General features: G+C 40.7%; 1 protein-coding gene across 4 annotated transcripts in view; it reads right to left on the bottom strand.

The window, feature by feature from the left end:
* The window catches only part of PREX2 (phosphatidylinositol-3,4,5-trisphosphate dependent Rac exchange factor 2), a 286,239-nt gene that overhangs the window by 43,559 nt on the left and 228,153 nt on the right, over positions 1-14,527 (bottom strand). For all 4 annotated transcript variants that reach the window (XM_067712136.1, XM_067712134.1, XM_067712135.1 and 1 more), the window contains 2 exons: positions 1,076-1,142; positions 645-835 (listed from right to left, as the gene is read on the bottom strand). In XM_067712136.1, the coding sequence (XP_067568237.1) occupies positions 645-835; positions 1,076-1,142 (258 nt within the window). The remainder of the gene's footprint in view (positions 1-644; positions 836-1,075; positions 1,143-14,527) is intronic.

Here is a 14,527-nt window from a genome sequence, read left to right on the forward strand (position 1 = left end):
GGCAGCATCTAGCTCACCACAGCTGGGTAACAGGGATCCAAACCACTGAAGAAAAAGTTTTGTTTTGCTAGTCACCAGCCCCTACCAAGTTAAGTTCCTAGAGTGAATAAAACAGATGCAAAATTTTGTACCTAAAATATAAATCTTAATATAAATACAAGGGTGATAAGATTCTAGGCCACAGTGATATAAACGTGGGACTGCATTCATTTGTATGAATAAACAGTCACTCAAAATAGAAGAACCAAAGCCAGAAATTACTGTGCAAGAATTATCTGATTTCTAAAGTCTTATTCCAAATATATCTGAGCCCTTTGAATGTTTCCAGCTATAATTTCATGGAGCTAAATGTAATAAACAAGAACCTCCGAATGTAATAAGGTATAGCAAAGATGCAGGCAAGGGCTTCCCTGGTGGCGCAGTGGTTGAGAGTCCGCCTGCTGATGCAGGGGGTGCGGGTTCGTGCCCCGGTCCGGGAGGGTCCCGCGTGCTGCGGAGCGGCTGGGCCCGTGGGCCGTGGCCGCTGGGCCTGCGCGTCCCGGGCCTGTGCTCCGCGGCGGGAGGGGCCACAGCAGTGAGAGGCCCGTGTACCGCAAAAAAAAAAAAAAAAAAAAAAGATGCAGGTAAGGCGGGAAGTCACGTACCGATGCACGCCGCTGTTGCACATGATGACGTGGCAGGCCCCCAGCCTACTGCACAGCTCCGAGGACACCGACAGCAGCCCGACACCGGAGGCGCTGCAAGCCGTGTTCGCACAGGCAGCTGTGCGCTTGGATCTGATAAACGAGGCTACCAGTCGATACAGTTCATCCAAAACGTTGAGAGGCCTCATGAGCTGCAGAAAAAAACGATGCCCATAAGGTTCAACATGTTTAGTAGAAAGAAATCCTTTTAGATGGGATATAATTCACAGTTGTTATAACTTACAGTGAACAGTCTAAAATATTTTATTATGGAGATAACAGAATCAGAGACCACGGATGTTTATAAATTACACAGTGCTCCAGAACACCAGCAAAATTAAATAAGGGAGGTAAATGGCAAAGCAACAGTCAATGCAATCTTCTGTTTTTACCTTATCTACATAAGCAGCTTTGGATGTGGAGTTTGGTGGTGAATTTGACTTGTCCAAGTAGAATGCCCTGTAAGAATACAAAGAATAAATGATCACTTATTGTTAGTAAAATTAAAAAGCATGAAGACATGCAAGTTTCACTGACTTTTTTTTTTTTTTTTTTTTTTTCCGGTACGCGGGCCTCTCACTGCTGTGGCCTCTCCCATTGCAGAGCACAGGCTCCAGACGCGCAGGCTCAGCGGCCATGGCTCACGGGCCCAGCCGCTCCGCGGCACGTGGGATCTTCCCGGACCGGGGCACGAACCCGTGTCCCCTGAATCGGCAGGCGGACTCTCAACCACTGAGCCACCAGGGAAGCCCAGCACTGACTTCCTTTTAAAGACAAATGAATAGACAAAGTGTTGAGCGCTAGGATGAGTGGGACTGGAAAGAACAGTCTCCCACTCAGAAAAAAATGACTGAACCTACCATCAGCTCCATTGCTTATCGTATGGCTTCAGAGGGATTACTTAGTGTGTGTCTCAATTTCCTCTTTTGCAATTTGGGGATCACATTAGTTTCTACTTCACAAGGTGACCAAGAAGATGAAGTCGGCGCTAATAAAATGCTTAGGATGGTACACAGTACAGAATACGTGCTCACTGATAGTTACAGTAATTAATATTATTATAAAAGTTGAAAAAAAGATATTTTCTAAAAGCATCCCATTTTCACTTACTGTGCAAATGTCAGATGACGAAAATAATACTCAAAACACACATTTTAAACAGACTGCTTAGCTGGATTCCTTCAGCCACTAAGCTATGCTCAGATTGGAAGTTAAACCCTCTTTGAAGATACACTGGCTCTTTTTTGTCACCAGGATGCAATACGCCAACAGCTATTTTAATACACTAAGCGGAATCCTAGTGGCCTGCAATAATTAGATGTGATTTCCAAAGATTATTGCTGAGTTCGTTTAGCTATTAGCTCAATACTAAACAGAAAGTGTAAGAGAATGACCCATGAAGACAGGACATTTAAGTTATATTTAAGCGAGTATGTGTTTAATGAAGTGAAATTATTTAAAAGCTGTGAACACTTAACACTGATATACCAAAATAATATTAGAATGATTGTCAGACTAGATATTGAAATAAAACTCATTAGACTGGTGTTTCAGAGCACCTTTTAGGACCTCAAACTATTGGTAGATCATTAACCAATGCATGAGTAGCAATGGGCATAATCAGTAAATCAGTGAGGGAGAACGTCATGCCCAGCACTGGTATTTTGAGTCCCACTAGACACACACACACACACACACACACACACACACACTGCTATTCCAATTACTAGAAGTAGCTAGCAGTAGTGCAGCTTGTTTTTTTGTCTTTTTAAGCTAAAGTAGCATGGATTAATCAAAATTCACACTTTAAATTAGGAAAGCTTTAACTTCTTCTAACTTCCAAAATGTAAATTATGTACATTCTCACCGAGAATGTCTGTTCATCTCTCAAACACAAATTCAAACTACAACAGAAATTTTACAACAGTTCAGCATCCAAAGCGTTTTGAACTCCTAGGCGATTTCCACGTAGCATCTGGAAACAGAGGTGGTGCCTCAAACCTGGAATCCGCAGAGATACCTTGATCAGATGTCCCTATGCCTTTCCTCAGCTGTGCTTGGTAGAAAGATGTGGCGAAGAAGAGTCCGCAGCAGGGACGAATTATTCCCTCAGCCTGAATCCCAGAGCTACCTACCGCTCCTGAGCATATAATGCTGACAGGAGCCTCGGGACTACAGCAAACCCAGGCAGTGCCCGGCTCATGACAATTGGGCTACCATGACAGGTACCACTGCAAAGTGGAACATCCATCACGTGCCATGAAAATATAGTTCCACTCAGATGGTTGCATCAGCAGCTACTAAGAGTACTGGATTGAGAGGAAAATCAAAGGGATTTGATACATCTTCAAATGTTCTAGATTTTCCCCAGTCTCAGAAGGAGATAACAACAATCTAAGAGGATTGCTGTTAAGAGGAGAGGAAATGAGCTTGAATTGTGAGAAGTACAGAAACATGCAATGAGGTTGAAGCTATTGGAATAATGAGCAACTTAGAGAAGCCAGAGGGGGTAGACTCTGTATGGCCTGATAGGCCCTGATAGAGTTGGGTTTTAACTAAAGGCCTTCATTACCAGAAGACAGGCTATTTTATAAATTTTACTGCTGTGCATAACAATTCAGGGTCTCCAGAAAGCTCTGAGTGTCTTTTCACTTCAATTATACAGGTACGTATTTAGGCTGCTGCTATGAAAACCGATGTACGCACTTCCATGCTTTAACAAATTAGTATTTTGCACTTTTGCTTCCCCTTTTAAAGGAATGAAACCTTACAGATACAGGTGATCCCTTGTATCACACTTGTCCACTCCCATTGTTCCAGACTCTCCCCTCCCAGGGTTAACACCACCCAGAAGCTGGCATTTGTCACTTCCATGCTTTACAAGGTCACCCACACAGTTGGCCCAAGTGGAGGCACCAAGGAACAGGTGTGATCATTGTTCCATATCCTTGTTCACGTTGATGGCATTAGAATTTCAACCTTTGGTGTTGTAATTTTCAATTTGCCATATTTGTCATCCATCTGGATTTCTTCTTCTTTTATAGCCTTCTCATATTGCTTACTTTCGTGCAGTCACATTTGTGTTTTTTTTTTTTTGGCTGTGCCCCATGGCTTGCGGGATCTTAGTTCCCTGACTAGGGATTGAACCTGCGCCCTCAGCAGTGAAAGCTCGGAGTCCTAACTACTGGACCGCCAGGGAATTCCCAAGTCTCACCTTTTTTTTTTTAAACATAGAAATTTGTTATTACTTTTTATAGCAAGAGTTAAATTTGATGACATTTAGAAGTTTCTATTCCTCTTTATTTTTTTTAAAATCCAGACTTTCTTTCTACACTTACTTCCTCAAGAATATTCAGTTTTTCAAGTTCATTATTCAATTAATATTTTGGATCCGTGTCTGTCAGTGGTATACTCTGGCATAAAATTTCTAGAATCTAGATTGACAGTGAATTTTTCCCTGCAATACTGCTCTTGGTGTCTGCTCTCAATTAAGTTGTCTTTGTTTGGGGGCTAGTCTATATTTTCTCTCTGATAGGTAAAGATTTTGTTTTTATCCTCAATGTTCTAAAGTTTTACCACAAAGTGTTTAACTGATGATTTATTTTTATTTATCCAGATAGGTCCTTAGATTGTACTTTCAATTTAAGGAGTCTTGTCTTCAATTCTAAAATAATCTCAGGTATCATCTTTCCCCATAATCTCATCCATTTTCTCTCTCTCTCTCTCTCTCACACACACACACACACACACTCATAAACACACATACACTTTCTTTTAAGATCTTATTTTCCCATTACTGCAATTTTGTTGATTTCCTAAATAATATCTTCCAAATGAAAAAACCCTGTCTTTGCCAATCTAGAGTTTATCCTTTCTACTGGGAATTTTATTTCAATGACTATCTTTTTCATTTCCAAGCTTTCTGCCTATTCGTATTTCATTTTTGTAACTAAAAGGTAAAACTCCCCACAAGAATGTAAACTCTCTATGCTGATAAGGATTTGATTTACTTATGCTCATTGCTGCATCTCTAGCACCTCTAACAGAGTGTAGAACATGGTTTGATCTTAATATTTGTAAATAAATAATTGACTTTTTTTTTTTTTTTTTTTTTTGCGGTACACAGGCCTCTCCCTGCTGTGGCCTCTCCCATTGCGGAGCACAGGCCCCAGACGCACAGGCTCAGTGGCCATGGCTCACGGGCCCAGCCGCTCCGCAGCATGTGGGATCTTCCCGGACCCGGGCACGAACCCGTGTCCCCTGCATCGGCAGGCGGACTCTCAATCACTGCATCACCAGGGAAGCCCATAATTGACTATTTTTATCACAGGATTTTCTACCTTCTTCATGAATGGCGATCCTTTGTTTATACTTTGAGCATCCAAAATACACTTTGCCATGATGTCTCAATATTTTAATTTCTTTGGGTCAAATTTGTTTCAATGGCCATTTTCCTTGGCTCTTTTGTAGCTTTAGGCTACCTCATGTGCTTTGGAGTTTTGTTTTGCAAGTTCATTTGAAGTAGGAGGATTGTTTTTTTAACATCTTTATTGGAGTATGGAAGATGTTCTGTTCAGTTTTATTTAGTGCTTTGAAACAGCTCCATCCAATCTCTCTCATCATCTTCTTCTTACAAATGATTCTGTGCTCATTTTGTGCCCAGAATTACCCATCTGTAATCAGTTTCATATTGGTGATTTGAGTATTACATTGTCCAGACATCTGAATTATTACCAGTCACGTCACTGAACCAGCGAGTGATTTGGTTCAGTTCTTAGTTTAACAGCCGTGTCGGCTTTCTCTTGCCATCTTAACGTCTACAAAAGTGATAGAGTCCGGAGTTTGCATCCTTGCTCAGAAGTAGAGGGGCCCTTCTCTACAACCTGGTTTCAGAGTGAGGCTCGCTCTGGATCTCCACCTAGTGTCGGATGACTTTAATTTCTCATTTCCCTGCACACGTTGTACCGGCCCCTTGTCCACCTGCAGAGCCCAGGAGGCCAGACGCCTCAACACAGCTTACAAATCAGCACTTGAATTCCCGCTCCATTTGTGGGCCACTGAGATGATAAATTATGAGCTCAGCTGCGACTCTTGCATTTTCTGTTTTCATCTTTTGTCTAGCACGGCTATATGCTTGGAACAGAGAGGATGCTTCACAGCTGGAACCCACAGAGAGAATACCGATCAGATGTCCTCATGCCTTTCCTCAAGTGTGCTTGGTAGAGAAAGTAATGTGGTTAAAAAGAGTATGCAAGTCCATGGACAGATTATTTAGCCTCATGTGGCCTCAAGTCCCTCATTTTCACAATGGATAGTAAAATTGTCTAATATATAGGTAGCATAATGTTGAAGACGAGTCAGTGCATACGAAGTGCTCAGTACTGTGGTGAGCAAATGGGACTCATGCAATAGACAATAATCATCACTATTCATGTGTGCACAGTAGGAGGGGACTCTGGGAACATTTTTATCCATCGCCAGGAGTAAAATAAGGCCAAAACCTTCTGCTTTCCCCTGAGGTCATCTAGAATATTTTATGATACATGTAAAAAATGAAAATTAAAGTAGATATTTGGAATCTACATAATTCCATCAGTGTACAGAGTTCAAGTCTAAAAAGAAAAGAACGCTTTTAGGTTAAAGAAAAGGAGAGTGTCAGTTAAACGGCTTAATCAGGTGCACTGGTTGTAAAAACTGCAGTTCTTCTATACCTTGGATAGACTGGGAAGAAATATATTCTGTAAAAGCAGTCCATATCATCAACACCACCTGAGGAAAACTTCACTCTAGAAACCTACCACTACAGCAGGCCACACAGCCCTCTTCCTGCTTTCTGAAAGAGATGTTCCTTTAAAAAGAAAGTTGTCACTGATTCAGCCTGTTTAGAGCATGATCATGTTGATCTAATCCCGCTATAGTCACTTAAACTGACTTGGAAGAAATCTTCAAATTTTCCTTGGGACAAAATCTTTAAAGAAAAAAAACACATATTTGATGAAGCCAGCCAACAGAAAACTAAAATTAAAAATTTTTATAGACTTAAAATGTATAAATGCTCACATCAAGTTAAACCCTTATTCAGAAAGAATCTTGTCTTTTCTAAGCTGCTATAGAGCAAAACTAAAATAGAAAAGGCATCTAATGATATAACTGCACCATTCAAAATACTTTTAGAAGATAAAAGCCTAACAAGTTCAGAGTTAAATATATTGGCTGATCCAGACTTGTGCGAGTAGTTAATATTCGTGAATCCATGATTATAGAAAGCAACAAATTATTATAAAGTATATCTATGGGCTGATGACATCTAGAGAATAGAACCATGAAAAACAGCTTCTTTGTGACTCCTGTGAAATTTACACAGCCAAGAAATATTTTAATTCAATCAATTATTTGTTAAAATAAAAATTAGGGCTTCCCTGGTGGCGCAGTGATTGAGAGTCCGCCTGTCGATGCAGGGGACACGGGTTCGTGCCCCGGTCCGGGAAGATCCCACATGCCGCGGAGCGGCTGGGCCCGTGAGCCATGGCCGCTGAGCCTGCGTGTCCGGAACCCGTGCTCCGCAACGGGAGAGGCCACAACAGTGAGAGGCCCGCGTACCGCAAAAACAAAAACAAAAACAAAACAAAACAAAAATTTGGACTTGAGCCTTCAACTAGTTTTGGGTACTCCCCCCTCAGAAAAATGGCTGTTCAGCCATGTATTTGACCATCCCTAAGGTTTACAAGCATTCACAGGACTTCAGTATTTTTCAGAATATGACAAATAAATTCTCACAGGGAATAAATTTCTAATGCAGTTCCCTTAATTACAAAAGTCCTGCAATACCCCTTAATCAAAATTTACAAGAGAGTTAATGGTAAAACTGGATTAATGCCAAAACTGACTGTGGTTTATGTTTCTGAGGTTAGTAAGAATGAAGTCATGGTTCTTTGTCTCAATACAGCAAATCTTATTAAGACCATTTTGAAAGCACTCCTGCTACTTTATGTAGGAGGAACAGTAAGTTTCCTTTCATGCAGGCATACATCAGGCTTTGTTGTCACAACTTGTAAATGAACCCTGCCATATAAAATGGATATATTATGATATTTTCCGTTTAGTCCCTATAGAATAAAATACCAATGAAAGAGGTGATAATGTCATGTTACAATAAATAGTGGTATAGATATATCCAAATTAAATAGTAACTACAATGGAACAAATCTTGGGAAAATATCTCATACAATCTAGCAGCAAAGGCAAATACACAGGTATCTAGAATGCAGGGCAGAAAGTGATAGGTACCTTAAAAGGTACAGAAAGTTATTGGGATACACCCACATGAGGAAGAAGGAAGGCCACATAAGAATATGGTACATGAGTTGGATTTTGACGGATGGATGGGACAGGTCAAAATGGGAAAACAGCATTTCAAGTGGAGGAAACACCATAAACAGAACAGAAAGAGCAATGGATGGAGCCAGGCTGGCCAAAGAGCAGGTTCGTGTAAGGCAGGGAGAGAAAGTGCTGGGTAAGTGGGCCGGATCCATATTGTGAGGAAATTAAATACCAAACTAAGGAATCGTAATGAATTTGTTAAGCAGTAGAGAAGCACTGCACAGTAAAAACTTCGCTACCCGTAAAAAAGTAAGAATAAATGGAAAGAAGTACATGACCCATAAGATACGACAATTTAGGGAAATTAGAGCTGCAAGAGACCCTAGAAATGAAAAGACTAGTTCAGCATTCGTAACAAGACCATGGCAATGGACACAGGGAATCGATGTTTGCCAGGAGAGAAAGAAAATGAGTTCGGAGAACATCGAGATTAGTTTACGGAGAGTTATGCAAGTTAATGTATTGATACTAACAAGAATTAGGAAAATGATTTCTCCAACAAGTAAAGAATTAGGGTCATAGCTCTATAGGGTCAGGCTGATGCTCCAGGAATGGTCAGGTTTTTACGTAAAGAGAGACCACACAACAGCCTGACCTGATATAAAATTTAAACATATTAATTTTGTCACAGGAGATACTCAGAGGTTACATCAATGACAAAAGTGATTGGCATTTGGCAATCTCATTTGGCACTTGTTTTTGCTTTTTCTGGGCATGCTGGAGGATATCCAATTTCTAAGATAGGTGATTAAGGCATAAGAGCCACTGGTGTTTTATAAATAAGGAGGAACAACTACAGTATTCAGCTCAGGTCTCCACTATATTCTTGTTTCTTCTCCAGATCATTGCTTATGAGATCATCTCTATATTTATAATAATTTATGGAAATTTCTCACTTAGCCAGACTCATACGTACTTCTCCTAATATCATGTCCTACTCCTAAATATTCTAAACTGTATCAGGTAGCTTTGGGATTTTAGCATTTACTCTGCATTTCCAAAAGGAGCTATGACAATGGTCAATTATGGATATTAGTCATAGACATGATTATATATGCCATTATTACAGTGGTACAGCAGTCGACTATAGCAGTCGACTGTTTCATTGAGTATTACTGTTAAACTGCATTTGACTATCATAGCACTTAAGTTAGGAAAAAAAAAATTCCACAGAAAATCTCATTAAGATACACCAATCTTTTGTATAAAGGAGAATCACCGGACAGGTTCAACCTGTGCCTACATATGGGCAAAGAATACATGATGAGTAAGTAGGTAGGAGAATGTTGATTTGTCCCTTCATCCCACCCACCTTCTGTGTCCATAAACATTAGCCTGACTTCTCTGGACTAGGCTTTATTTAAAGTTACATGAAGAGAAACTCTGAATAATGAGATAGACTTGGATTTGCTTGGATAAATTTGTCTTTTGGCTTGTCAAAAACAGAGCACCTAGGGTTATAGGTGTTGTTACAAAACTGCCTGTTATCAATTAAGAGCTCCATTTCTACTTGAGTGTCAGGGAAAAAAATTCCTGGAAGGTTAACAAGACAATATGTGTGACCACAGAGAGCAAGACTTTCTCACATTATAAAAAAAAAAAATCCCTCTGAGATTTCTCTTAGGCCCCGAAAACAGAATTATGGTGTCAGAGACAGTGGAGACATACCCCACTCCTCCCTACTGCTGTTGATAACCCAATTTCATTCTTCTCCTTTTTTTTTTTTTTTTTTTTTGCGGTACGCGGGCCTCTCACTGTTGTGGCCTCTCCCGCTGCAGAGCACAGGCTCCGGACGCGCAGGCTCAGCGGCCATGGCTCACGGGCCCAGCCACTCCACGGCATGTGGGATCTTCCCGGACCGGGGCACGAACCCGTGTCTCCTGCATAGGCAGGCAGACTCCCAACCACTGTGCCACCAGGGAAGCCCCACTCTTCTCCTTTTTGACAACCTTCACTCAGTGAGTTGACTGGATTAAAATCCTCTTCTCTGCTTCCCAAACCCTCCTTTACTCCATGAGGAATTTTGCTCCTCTTTTCATGAGTCTTCTAGGGTGATATTCCTTTCCTGCACCTGCAACACGTACATACCACCATAGGCACCATCTACTGTTAAAATTCTGCATAAAAACAGATTTCCCAATGGCAACACCATGCCCAGCCATTACAGAACACAATCTTCGTGAAAATGGACAGAAAAAGCAAATCCTTAAAAATAGGAAATCCTTCCCAAGAATAAAGTTTAATTATATTTTTAAAAATCTCATTACACCCAGGAAAAACCGTAAAGTCAAGGAATATTTCTATTTTTAAACTAATTCTATTTCATTTAATAACAATTATGTCTCCAGAAAGTGTGGCATGCCCATATTAAAGGATGCTTTTTTAGGTTTAAACTCATAAAAGTCTTATAATGGCTCAACTGACAAGAAGTTGACAGGTCAGTGCCTTCTCCACATCTTTCTGTGTATTCCTTACTTGACTCCAGTCGGCCTTCAAAATTACCTTTATAAAGCACAGATATGAGCATTTCATTAACTTGCTTAAAGACCTTCAAATTCTCCCAGCACCCAAAGTCTACACCTGGGGTATTCAAGGCCTCTCTTAACAATTCAGCAACAAACTTCCCGTCCCATCTCTCACCTCTTCAGCCTGCCATGTTCAAGTTTGAGTCCTCTTAACATACCATCCACATGAAAATCTCTCCACCTTCTCTCGTGTTACTCTCTCTGCCTGGAATGGCCTCTCACCTCCTCTGCTTGGCAAAATTCCACTGATCCTGCAACACCCTGCTCAAATATGACATCTTCTTGAGAACTTCCCCACTGAAACAAATTTATCTCACTATATGACACCAAGTTGCACTCATTCTGTCCACTCTGCTAAATTGCATACTCTCAGTGGGCAGAGACCCTTTTTTCTTTTAACATTTTTACTGGAGTAGAATTGCTTTACAATGTTGTGTTAGTTTCTGCTGTATAACAAAGTGAATCAGCTATATGTATACATATAATCCCCATATCCCCTCCCTCTTGCATCTCCCTCCCACCCTTCCTACCCCACCCTTCTAGGTGGTTTGCTTTTTTTTTAAATACAAATTTATTTATTTATTTTTGGCTGCGTTGGGTCTTCATTGCTGTGCGCGGGCTTTCTCTAGTTGCGGCGAGCAGGGGCTACTCTTCGTTGCGGTGCATGGGCTTCTCATTGCGGTGGCTTCTCTTGTTGCAGAGCACGGGCTCTAGGCGCGTGGGCTTCAGCAGTTGTGGCTCTCGGGCTCTAGACTGCAGGCTCAGTAGTTGTGGCGCACAGGCTTAGTTGCTCCACGGCATGTGGGATCTTCCCAGACCAGGGCTCGAACCCGTGTCCCCTGCATTGGCAGGCGGATTCTTAACCACTGCACCACCAGGGAAGTCCGAGACCCTTTTTTTGAGTAAGGATCAATTTTTTTAATGTTCATGCTTTTTTAAAATTGTGATATAGTGGATGTACAATATTATATGTTACAGGTGTACAACACAGTGATTGACAATTTTTAAAGGTTATATTCCATTTAGAGTTATTATAAAATATTGGCTATATTCCCTGTGTTGTACAATATATCCTTGTAGCTTGTTTATTTTATACATGATAGTTTGTACATCTTTATCCCCTGACCCTATCTTGCCCCATTTTTAAAAATTTTGTGATCCCATACCCAAGACAGTGCCTGACTCATAGCCTGCAACTGATACTTGATGTAGTATTGAACTGAATTGAGTTTTATTTTATGAGAGCTATAAAGGAATTGGGGTTTCCACACTGTCAAGCAACTAAATATATGTGTGACCTCATAGAGAAAAAGAAATATATTAAATATCTTAATTTTTAAAATAGATAAAATAATTATTATGCACATTTGAAAAAGAACTCTTTGTAGGAAGGGTTCTTCTTAAGTTTATAAATATTAGGCTACATCTCAATGAACACTGAAGCACAATACTTAGAGGACTTAACAATCATCAGAACTTCAAAATAGGGAGGGCCTTCCCTGGTGGCGCAGTGGTTGAGAGTCCGCCTGCCGATGCAGGGGACACAGGTTCGTGCCCTGGTCCGGGAAGATCCCACATGCCGCGGAGCGGCTGGGCCCGTGAGCCATGGCCGCTGAGCCTGCGCGTCCGGAGCCTGTGCTCTGCAACGGGAGAGGCCACACAGTGAGAGGCCCGCGTACCGCAAAAAAAAAAAAAAAAATAAGGAGGAAGGGCATTTCAATATTCCCTCCTTGGTGAAAGACAACTATGATTAAGAGAAAAATATTCATAAGGTCTCTTGCAAGACTCACAGGAATGCTGTTTTACCTATAAATGACTAGCAGAAATGATACAGCAAAATTCTTGTTCAGTTCTAAATAAGAAAAGACAAAAACAAACATGATTAAGTACGATCACATTTAGATGTTAAATGTCTAATTCTTGGCTCTTATACTTTTACACTAGAACCTATAAAAAGCTGTGATTTCCTTTAAGTGGCAAAATCCAAGGCCCTTCGCACAATACCTGACACATGGCAAATTACTCAATGTTAGCGATCATTATCATCATTTCTATTCATTACTTAACATTTTTAAATTTTTAAATAAAAGTTGTATATACTTAAGGTACAGAATAAGATGATCTGAAACACATAATGAAATGAGTACTAGAGTCAAGCTCATTAGCATATCATTACCTCACACAGTTACCATTTTTTTGTGTATGTAAAATTTCCTGGATTCTACTCTCTTAGCATGCTTCCAGGGTTCAATACAGTATCATCAAGTACAGACAACATGCCGGTACATAAGCTCTCTAGACTCATTCATCCTACATAACTGCAAATCTGTACCCTCTGACCAACATCGTCCTATTTCCCCCATCTCCCTATTCTACTCTGTTTCTCTGAGTTCAACTTCTTCTTCTTCTTCTTCTGTTTTTCCAGATTCCACATATAAGTGATATTATACGGTATTTGTTTTTCTCTGTCTGGCTTATTTCATGGAGCATAATGTCCTCTAGGTTCATCTCGCTCTGCCCTGGCCATAAGGTTTCTGCTAAGAAATCTGCTGATAGCCTCATGGGGGTTCTCTTGTATCTGAGCAATTTTTTTCCTTTGCTGTTTTAAAAATTCTCTCTTCGTCTTTCAGTTTAGACAATTTTATTATAATGTGTCTTGGAGAAGAACTTCCTGGGTTGAAACTTTTTGGAGACCTATAAATTCATGAACTTGGATGTCCAAATTCCTACCCAGATTTGAGAAGTTATCAGCTATTATTTCTTTAAAAACCCATTCTGCCCCTTTCGTCCTCTCTTCTCTTTCTGGGGCTCCAGTAATATGTAGGTTGTTTCTCTTAATGGTATCCCATAATTCATGTAAGCTTTCTTCACTGTTTCCCTTTTTTTTTTTCTTTTTGTTCCTCTGACTGGATAATTTCAAGTATCCTGTCTTCAAGTTCACTGATTTTTTTCTTCTGCTTGGTTGAATTTGTTGTTGAGGTTCTCTATTAAATTCTGCAGTTCAGTCATTGTATTCCTCAACTTGAGGATATTTGTTTGGGTTTTATAAATGATTTCTATTCCTTTGTTGGACATATTTTGTTCATTCACTGTTTTCCTAATTTAGTTGTCTGTGTTTTCTTATATTTCACTGTATTTCTTTGAGAATCCTTCTGAATTCTTTGTCAGGAGGTTTACAGATCTCCATTTTTTTAGAGTCAGTTATTGAAGCTTTTTTTCCCTTTGGTGATGACATGTTTCCTTGATTATTCATGATCCTTGTGCTCTTGGGTTGGTGTCTATGCATTTGAAGTAAGAGGCAACTCTTCCAGTCTTTACCGACTGGCTTCAGCAGGAAGAGCTTTTCACCAGTCAGTCCCCACAGAAATTCTGCTGGAGCCATCTGGTGGAACCTGTAGGCAGGCAGGTCTCGTGCCTGGGTCAGCAGGTGGACAGGCTTGGTGTTTGGGTCTACAGGGACCAGCCTGGTACTTGGGTCTGAAGAAGCCCACCTGGATCCTGGGGCCATGGGGGCTAGACTGGTGCTGGGGTCCACAGGGAAGATGGGTGCTCACGTCACTCTCCTTCCCCCAGGGAGAGGGTGCCTCTCTCCACACTGGGATGGCCAGACTTGAGGGAGGGGTGATGCGGATACTGTGAAATGGCCTCTGCTATCCTCTTCAATGCATCCTTTCTTATTTATGTGCTCCAATCAGATGCTGTAATCCTTCACCTAGAATCCTTAGCTCTTATGAAGTCGTTTTTATTAATAGATAGTTGTTCAAATTGATGTTTTTGTGAGGGAAGGAGCATTGGAAACTACTAAACTACTATCTTGCTGCTGTCACTACCCCAGTATTATTCATTCTTTAAGACCCATCTTTAACAACACCATCTTTCTCAAACTTCCTAAGGATCTTCAGAGTCAGTGGCTCTTCCATGGACCCCAGCAGCTACTGC

The sequence above is a fragment of the Pseudorca crassidens genome, chromosome 17 (genome assembly GCF_039906515.1).
Source record: "Pseudorca crassidens isolate mPseCra1 chromosome 17, mPseCra1.hap1, whole genome shotgun sequence".
NCBI classification, from domain to species: Eukaryota; Metazoa; Chordata; class Mammalia; order Artiodactyla; family Delphinidae; genus Pseudorca; species Pseudorca crassidens.